This window comes from Chaetura pelagica, unplaced genomic scaffold (genome assembly GCF_000747805.2).
Source record: "Chaetura pelagica isolate M959 unplaced genomic scaffold, ChaPel_1.0 scaffold29, whole genome shotgun sequence".
Lineage (NCBI taxonomy): Eukaryota > Metazoa > Chordata > Aves > Apodiformes > Apodidae > Chaetura > Chaetura pelagica.
The window spans coordinates 2332340-2342222 of NW_009970720.1; the positions used below are offsets into that span (position 1 = coordinate 2332340).

The 9883-nt window shown below is 37.2% G+C and overlaps 1 protein-coding gene and 1 non-coding gene across 2 annotated transcripts in view; both read left to right on the forward strand.

Annotated features, from left to right (window-relative positions):
• Positions 1–4755, forward strand: part of TGDS (TDP-glucose 4,6-dehydratase) — a 15599-nt gene extending 10844 nt beyond the window's left edge. Inside the window, exons 9-13 of the mRNA XM_010006357.1 lie at positions 826–869; positions 1151–1316; positions 1866–1924; positions 3860–3957; positions 4357–4755. Coding sequence (XP_010004659.1) covers positions 826–869; positions 1151–1316; positions 1866–1924; positions 3860–3957; positions 4357–4457 — 468 coding nt within the window. The 3' untranslated portion in view covers positions 4458–4755. The remainder of the gene's footprint in view (positions 1–825; positions 870–1150; positions 1317–1865; positions 1925–3859; positions 3958–4356) is intronic.
• A 5055-nt stretch (positions 4756–9810) lies between these two features.
• Positions 9811–9883, forward strand: TRNAF-GAA. The gene has a single exon. It is a non-coding gene; the product is annotated as a tRNA-Phe (tRNA).

Sequence of the window (9883 nt, forward strand, 5' to 3'; positions counted from 1 at the left end):
TCATCTGTGGCTTGGAAAAAACATCTGGCTACAGGTTGCATGATGATGGGAGTATGTTCAGGAGATATATCAGTGTTTACTTGCTTTCAGCTTATATACTCTTCCTCAAGCATCCTCTTCTAGTTACTGCTAGAAATGCAACACTAGGCTAGATGGATCTTTAGTTTTACTTGTTATGTCTGTTCCTATGTTTAGAGTTGCAAGTTAACAAAATGGAAAGAACTGGAATAGCCTTCTAATGGCTTCAGTTTAAAAACTTTAATAGCATGTCCAACTGTTCTGAAGTTTCTGGGATGTTATGAATGGGTCTAAGCCTGTAGCTGAACATAGTATTATAAATCTGTATGCTGGGAGCTCTAGGGGCTGTCACTTGATCCCTATTATCTTGAAATTCACTGTTGGTTCTCTTCTAGATTTAACTTTTGGCTATAAATTTACTGCAACTTCCCGGTTGTTTAAATCACATTCTAAGCTGTTTGCAATAATCACTGCTAGTTAGACTCTAGTGCACTTATGTGTGTAAAAAGTGATGGAACCTTTCTCTTTTGTAAAAATGTTACATTTTTCACCACTGGCTTGTAATGGTTGTCTGAAAAATAAGCTTTGTAACACAGTAGAGGCATCTACTCTTAAAAAAACCCCCCACCAAATTCCTCATGGTTTCAGGGCTTGATGCATTCTTTGATTAGGCTTAAAAAAAAATTGAAAAGTATTTAAAGGGTCTTAATAAAATAGTTAATGATGCTTACAGGTGAAGTTGTATGTTCTTGGCAGAGTAACGACTTCCAGAATAGCAGAGTAACTGTTTTTTGTTCAATTTCATAGGTTATTCCAAAGTTTATATCTTTGTTGCAACAGAACAGAAAATGGTATGTATTTTCCTTTTTTTGGGTGTGGTATTTGTGCAATAAAACTAATTACATTTAAAAATACATGGTATAGTTTGTAAAATGATAATTTAATAACTAAGTTATGAGTTGCTTGTTTTAATAATAGTTTATTTAAAAATTGTAAATAATTGTTTGCATGTCAGCTACCTAAGGTATCTTCAGCTAACTGCTAACAGCACAACTCCTTAAAACACAGTCTAATAAATGGAATACTTCTGTTTGAGGATGAATAAAAATGTCTTGCTGTTCCTTTTTTTAAGCTGTATTCATGGTTCTGGACTTCAAAGAAGGAATTTCCTTTATGCAACTGATGTAGTAGAAGCATTCCTTACTGTCCTGAAGGAGGGAAAGCCAGGTGAAATTTATAACATTGGAACTAACTTTGAGATGTCCATTACCCAACTTGCTAAGGAGCTTATCCACTTAGTGAGTAAACTGTTATGTTGCTTTTATTTACACATAAGAAAAATGCTACTACAAACCTTTTGTAGTTCTGAGAGAGCTTAGTCTTAGAAGATAATTGTAGCTGACAGATGTGCTACCCTTCCTGTGGCAGCTGTGCTGTGTAAGTTTGCAGTGCAGGCTATGGTGCATTGTACTGCTCTATCAGCTACCCAGGTGGGACATAACTGGCATAATGATTAAATGTCCTATTTGGTAGGTTTTTCCATGCTGGATGCTGCAGTTCTGAGACAATGTGGCCCTATTAAAATCTAACTATTTGATTATGAAGGGTTAGGCAGTGCTCAGATGAAGGACAGAAGTTTTGGAATTGTTCTAGATAATTTTGGTAATTTCAGTAGTTTGAAAACTCAGCTTAAACAAAAGACCATTTCTGGTTTTGGTGGTGTGTTGTTTTTTTTTTTTTTGTTACCAGACATTTACCTCATTTGTTTTTTTTAAACAAATCTGTTTTTCAATGTCTGTTGAGACAGTGCAAGATGTGGGGTTGTGATTTTTTGTTTTTCTTAACAGATAAAGGAGACCAGTTCAGAATCTGAAATGGAACACTGGATGGATTATGTCAAAGACAGGTAAGAAAGTAGCAAAGCACATGCAGGAGAGCTTTATCCTGATGGTTTCTGGGTCTTGTGCCAAATATTTTTTTGTGAAAATTTTTCTCCTCTGCAGGAGGGAAAACTTTGGAGGAAGTAAGAGCTGTTTTGCTTTTTTTTTAAATTGGTATTTTTATTTTGCTAGTGGATTTGACATCTATGATACACGCAGAACATATTATAGAGGAACAGAGAACAAGTGATAGAAGAACAGAATTCCTGTTTATTTTTTGATCTTTAGGTCAGAGTATATGTTTTGAAGGGGAATGTGTAATGCTAATATGTCTGTCTCTGTTTCTTCAGACTTCTCAGTACTGAAGTTTGCTCTAGAAAATGGACAGGTTTTATACAGTGGCTAAATCTTTTCTTAGCAGTAGTTTAGATAGCTTGTGCTGTACTTTGTATTCGTTATCATCTGAGTGAGATGAATCCCTTTGTCTCTCACGTAGCTTTAGTATTTTGACATTAATGTAACTAGTTCAGACTTGGATGTGCCTTATGGGTAAGACCTACTCTCCACAGGCAGAAATACACACCCACAGAGTGTAGTTAATTTTACATTCCTGTGTTAAGCTAAAACTACTATCTCAAAAGTAGATGTAAAACACTGAGGTGACAAAGCTAGGATGGTGGCAGAAATGGATAGCTTTTATAAATACAGTTTTGCTGTGTGTTTCCGTCCTTAATTTCAGGCTTGGTTTGCCTCTGTTGTTTTATCTTAGTTTCTTTTCTGCAGCAACAATGGGTCTCTGCTTGCTTTAGATATCACTTTCTTTCTCCAGAGTCATTAGAAATGACATATCTCCTGATAGGAGTTAAGTAGTATTGTGGCCTTTAGAGTTCTAACTTTCTAATCACATACACATTATTATGATGGCATCTGAAGTGTCTTTAAATCTGCTAATTTTTCTTTTTAAAAGGAAGTGTTCTTCAGAATCCTATCTGACTGTATCACAGGAGTTTGAACAAGTTGCCTCATGCTCACATGATGTGAGTGTTCAGTAGATCTTGGTGTAATTCGGATTGAGATGTTTCTCCATGTGTACTGAGCCCTGTCTACTAATGTTCAAACCTAAGCGAGCTTGGTAAAACTAACCACATAAGAATACATGTTTCAAAGAATGTTGAGGCTTTATAAAAGATTCTTAAGATAACTAATGATTATTTAATTTCATAATGAGCAACTTAAAGGTCATGTGGGTTACTTACCATGGAAAAATGAGTTCTGCTTCTGCTTGAGATTAGCATGTTTTAATAATGGTGATAAGTAGCTGGTTTCTCTCTGCATGTGTAGCTTAACTACTCAGTATGCTAGTCCCAGTAATACGGGAATGGAAGACTAGACTTCTGAACTGCCAGATTGTGGAAATGAAAATTTGTGCTGTGCTTAAACATACAATCTTTCTTTCTGTGTTTAATTTTGCAGTCTGGGATACTACATATTCACCATTACTATGTTTGTGTAGCTAATGAGGCTAATGACAATGCTTTGGAAGTCTTTGTGTTTAAGATCTGAAGTTTGTAAAAATTTATGGGCTTTCAGAGTGGAAAAATATGAATGCTGGTTTTAGGAAACACTGGCTTATGTAATGAATGTGTAAGGAGTTGCAAATGCACTGATTTGCACAATTGCATTGGCAGTGATATATTTTTGTATTTGTTTTTTACTAATGTGATATTCATATTTGTTCTAGTTAACTCCAAGTACTTGATTGTATAAACTGAATTGTGCTGTAGCTTCACTCAACTGCCACTTATATTTTTGAAAGCAATATAATCTATTCATGTTGAGTGGAACTTTCAAAATTTAGGCATACCTAATGTTGGTTCGAAGACAATGTGAGTTACTGCATCTCTAGTTAATAAAACATTCTAATAAAATTGTTTTCCATGTGCGTTTTGTACTTCCATCAGACCTACCAATGACCTGAGATATCCAATGAATTCAGAAAAAATGCACAACTTAGGATGGAGACCTAAAGTGCCTTGGAAAGAAGGAATAAAGAAAACAAGTAGGACTGATGGCTTTTACACTATTGATTTAGAAGTGATGGGAGGATGGGAGGGGAAAGAGGGAAGATGTATGTATAGATTAGCTGATGAGAGGCTAAAGAGAATGATTTTAACACTTTAGTTTTGCATAAAATGGTCTGCTTTTTAAGTAGTGAATTTACCTGATGTAAAAAAGTTAATCACAAAATAGCATCAGGTACTAGAATTAATTACTTTATGCAAGTCTTATTCTAGCATTATGAAGTATTAATAAACTTAAACTAGATTTTTTAATATTATAGGTTAAAATTGTGCATAATGAAGTGTTAGTGTGTCATTAGTTTTATGGTATCTATGGAAATTTGAACTTCCCTGTTATCTCTATTCAACTTGACTCATCAACGTTTTCTTCGTACTAGTTGAATGGTACAAAGAAAACTTCCACAACTGGAAAAACCCAGAGAAGGCTTTGGAGCCTTTTCCTGTGACAGAGCCATTTGCACAGCTCAGCGGTCCATAGGGTGGCAGAGAACCTGAAGGAATTTATTCTACCTCATACAATCTTTTCTTCCCAGCCTGCAATCAAGTGGCCTCACTGGACTCTTAATGTCTTGAAGATAAATGAACCACAATGAATACAGAACTACAGTGTGTCACGACTTTGGAAGGGTTTCAGCACTTTATTAGTCAAACCTGTTAATTTCAGCTTTTGGTGCAATATTATGTTCTCCCTAAGTATTGATTTTAAAGACCTGTACAGGGTGAAGAATATTTATAATGCTATAATTTAGTGTAACTGATGTCAAATCTCCCTTATTAATTTAGAATAATTAATTGTGATTACAGCTTTTGGGGCTGTCAATGAAACTTGTTTTAGTTCTGGAATAATTAATCTGTATTAGTCTGTTATTACAGTGTAATACATTATTTCTGTCACTTTAAAGAGTTGCTTTTATTTTCAATTGGGGAAACCTGCCGTGTTTTCTGTGGGTTATAAATCAGTTGATAAAAGCTGGATTTGGCACCCAAGTGGATCAGTTCTTTTCTCCATTGGTGCACTATTACCTTCTATAGGTGACTGATTAAACTGTTATCTGTAACTTTAAGTGGCTTTTTCTTAAGGAGGGTGGGGAGGGAAGGTTGTAAAGAAGTAGCAGCTGTTCTTGCTGAAATTTCTGGAAGCATTTTCTTACATTTTGCTGGTTTAGGTGTAGTCTTTTTACTGTATGACTGTCTTTTACATGTTAACTTCCTTTTCTTAACTATTTTTAACAAACTTGAAATTCTGTGACATGGTTAATGTTTCAGTAATGTTATTTACTGTCATATGAAGGATATAAAGACAAAAATTTTGAACACTTTTCTGTGACTTGTGGGCTGACACCTTACTTAATGCAGTGGTTTTTTTTGGTGGCAAACAAAGATGAAACAATACTTGAGTTTAAAGGTAAAGTTTGGGAGGAAACTTCAGTTCTAGAAATAAGTCCATGAATCTTTTTCAAAGTTGATTTATTATTAAAGGTTATGGTATAACTGATTTCTTTTAATTAAGTAAATACATTGAAAAAGTAGATGGTGGGGTTTTTGTATTTATTTTTTTTCAGGGTACAGGAAGAGCTATATTCAGTTTTTTGGCTTTGAGGTGGCAGACATACAAGGGAAACCTGTTCTTGGGTTTATCACTGCAGCTTCTGTACTTGGCACAGTCCCAGACTCTTCTGTTGCCCCTGGGTGGAGCTGCAGAAGCACGGGGCTGAAGCACTGTGGAGTACTTGGAAATTGCTGCGAGTCACTTGGAAATTGGGAGTTAAACTCTGAAAACACAAGTGTGTGCAAAAGTTTTCCTCACCACCCTAAGTGCAGGAATTTGCCTTAAAATTTGCTGCTAGAGTTTCAGTAGTAAGTGAACATAAAAACTTCATAGTACTGCCCCAGATGGCCTGCAGGTCATGGTGCCTTTGGAGCCACAGTGTGCTGTGTCATAATCCCTTGTGTGTCGCATGGTGCTGCTGCTAAACTACTACTTTGGGTTGGTAAGGTTTGCCTTCAGAGGCAGCTAAATATTGAGCTTCTAGGCTTACCTGGGCACCATCTGAAGTTTAGGAATGTGTTGCTAAAGGAGAGTCTTCTGTCACAAGGTGAGGTAATAATGCTGCACTTAAATTGCATTGCACTTGTATTTTTTGGGTTTCTGCTACTTGGGTAGTCAAAACCTCCTTTTGAGAAGGACAGAATTACAGGACTTAATACCTACTAGTCTGTTAGAATACTTGGCTTACCAGATAATAAAACTTTTAATGATGAATCACTTAAATTCCATTGTCAAGCACACATGGCTGATAACACTCCAATATTTTTTTAATTTTATATTTTCTTGAGATACAGCTTCTTTAGAATAAGCAGAGAGTTACTTACTCATCTTAATTGTTCTGTATTTGAGAGTCAATACCAGAAATAGCTGAACCACTGCAAAGATCTGTTCTAGCTGTATTTATGCTTAGTGTGGCAGCTGCTTTCAGTGAGCTGCATGAAAGTATGTATCAGGCTGGAACTCTGGTGATGTGATGTTTTTAATATTAAAGATTAGAGATTATAATTTAATAAAGTATTTGTTTACAAATAGGTACAATGTCTTTGGAACATTTAAAAACCAATCAACTTGTGATAGTGTTATCAGACTAGAAATACAGAGAAGAAAGCAGTAGGGTGTGATTGCTTTATTGAAGAGATTTTTTTTAAGTTTTGAATGCTTAGCTGCTGAAGATGTAAACTTTGACATTTACATGACTGTCCAAGCAAGTGATATACTGGGAGTGGGTTTTTCAAAAGGATCTATTAATTTTTAGTTGAAGCTGTTGCAATTTCAAAGTTTTTAAGATTAAATCCTTCAAAGTTTTTGAGATACTTGAATCTGTATTCCTGCTTCTGTTTATCTAGATAAATATACAAACACATTTTAGAAAAACACATATTAGAAAAATCTTGGAGGCTTTTGCTTTGAGCTGCTTTGTTACTGTTGGTCAACTTGCTTAGCAGACAAGCAGTCTGGTAGGAGCATTGCTTTGGCAGGAAGAAGTGTTTTTACTGTTAAAGAGCTAATTTTGCCATTAACCTTCTGCCTTCTGTAGAAAGAAGAGGAAAAAGCATCAACTAGTGAACTGTTAATTTGCAGAAGTGTGATGCTTTTAGGTTGTATCTCTTACTGTTTTCATGTGGGAGGTATGAGGAAACACTTCTGCAGAAGGCAAAGTTAGTGGTGTAAAATCCTGTGAGCACAATGGTCTCACCATCTGCTTTTCTCAGTGTTTCTGGGACATAACAAACTACGTTTACACCAATAAGAAAATAAATGAGATAGATGTGTCAGTCACTTAAATTGCCTAAGTTTTCTGAAGGAGAAAGGCTGGCCTTCAGCAAAGTGTTTCTATGTAGGTTCCCTCACAGAGGAGAGGTTCACACTTGGAAAATTATGTGGGGACAGCTGCCTCTTCTGCACCTCTTTTGGGAGATTACTGTGGTGAGTTGGGTTGGATCTTCATGCAGCAGCTGCTGAAATCTCTTGTGCTTTTGGGAAAACCAACATTGCTACCCCATAATCTTGGTGCACCAAGCCTGCCATTCAGCCCACCCCTTGCAAGCAGCAAGTTAAAATGTGGCAGATGGTGAAGTGGGCAGCTCAGGCAGGGCTGTCTGCAGTCCACCTGCTCTGCAGGTTGTGACCAGTGTGGTCTTACTTGTGTATTGGTCCCAGTTTGTGTGGTGGAGATAATCCTTGCTTTCTCCAAGGTGTTTTCTGGTCAGACCTTGGCACCTACTTGCTTAAGTTTGCAAACCATGAGGCATCAAGAGGTGCCAGCTGTGGTTGGGGCTGGTTTGTACTGTCATAATATGGTGGACTAGAAAGTAGATTTTCTTTGTCCACCTCATAATTGACTAGACATAGGAGGAAGGCTGTGTGTGAAAAAAATACATTGTGTGTAGCTTGGGTTTTTTGTTTGTTTTGGTTTGGTTTTTTTTGGGTTTTGGTTTTTTTTTTAAACCACAATCCCTATCCTGGTGGGGTACAAAATAGCACAAATTCAGTTTCCTGGTAGGAGAAAGTTGTGAATAGTTTTGGCTGGACTCAGAATTCTACATTTAGCTAAAACTGTGTTCTTACACTCCTTAAATAGCCATGAAATGCTAATATATTTCTACTCTTTGGTAAGAGGAACTTTCATAGAAAAAAATTTGTTGGGGGAAAAAAGTGGCTGTTTAAATATATCTGAGACTGAATAGTCTGTTTTTTGTTTTGCATTACTTTTAGTTTTTATTTCTGCTGCCATTTCCATTTTACTTGGCAAAACAAAGATTTCTAAAAATAATACAAATTAGAATAACCTGTTTGTCCTGAGTAGTTCTGATTTTTATGGCACTGTACGAAAAGCTCTAAAGTCATCAGTGTTTTGACTTCTATGCATGTCATTACACATTTGGAGTTTATCAGCACCAGAGATCACAAGGTTACATTAGCTGCCTCAGTAGAAGACACGCTTATTTCTTAGCAGAGCCATCATTGCCACTGGCAATGGAAAATCATGAGAATATGAGATTCTGCATCAGTACCTTGTTAGAACATCTCTTTAATACAATGTTATGGGTTGTTTGGTTGTGTGGTTTTTTTTTAAAAACCTCTCCCTAACAATTTTTTTAATTGTTAAAGAATTTTTGTTTTCAGTCACTAACTGTTGGCCCAATTCTCAGCATTTCGGCTTCTGAAAACAGATCTTGTGCCTGGCCTGCAATTTGTGGCTTCTGAAGAAAGGTGGTTGCTCACAAAAGACTTCCAGAAGTGGGATGACTTGGGGAAAAATATACTGTTTGAAAGTAAAAGGAAGTACGGGATGTGTGTCCCAAATATTCATAGGGTTGGGTAAAGGCTGCTTCTTCCACTCTTGAAAAAAGAGAGATTTGTTAAAATCCTATATTACTATGGATGAGGGAGAGGTTTGTTAGTGAACAAATGCCAAACAGTGGGGAGAAGCAGTGGGCAACCTTGCAAAGCACCATTTCTCCCCACTTGCCACATGTGGAGCATGAATAGGAGATGCTCTCACAGGACTTTTTTCGGGAGCTGTGGGATGTGCAAATAAACACAGGCCTGAGATGTGAGTGTCCAGTAGCAGTGTCATGTGTGCTAATGTGTGCACTCAGATGCATCCTCTGCCTTCAACCTGAAGCCACAGGAGTGCAGTAACAGACCCCTGTTGAAATAAATACCTAGATGACCATGGGAAGATAAACTTTGTTCTTATAACTCTGCTTAGTCAGGCTTTATGCAGAGGTGTAACATTGCCCAGTGGAATGTGCATCTCTGAGCAAGACCATGGAAAAATGGGAATGGACGTGTCCTTTCTATTCATAGAATTGTTTTACCTGGAGAAGACCTTTAAGATCACTGAGTCCCCACCATTAACCTGATGCTGCCTAACCCACCACTAAACCATGTCCCTGGGCCCTATTTGTGATACATCAGCTCTGGCCAGAATTTGACAGACTTCAAAAATTATGTCCCTGAAAAGTAAAGGAAAAAGCGTAGCATTCTTTAATCCCACAGAGCATTCAAGTTCCTGTTACCTCCCAAATAGTTCAGGGAGCCACAACCATAGCACCTTTCTCCAGACACTAAACGTGTTGAGGTCATGGATCACATGTGGACATATACACATGGTTTTGTGTTATAGCTGTATTTTTCTTTGCCTTAATTTTTTTGCATAATTTTATATGCAAGGGCCCGTCGTCAATTCGGTTGTGGTATTCGTGGTGCCCAGCAAGGCACTACAGATAACAACACATCCTATTAGGGCAGCCGTTTAGCTGCGTGGAGCATCGGCGCCGAAATAGCTCAGTTGGGAGAGCGTTAGACTGAAGATCTAAAGGTCCCTGGTTCGATCCCGGGTTTCGGCA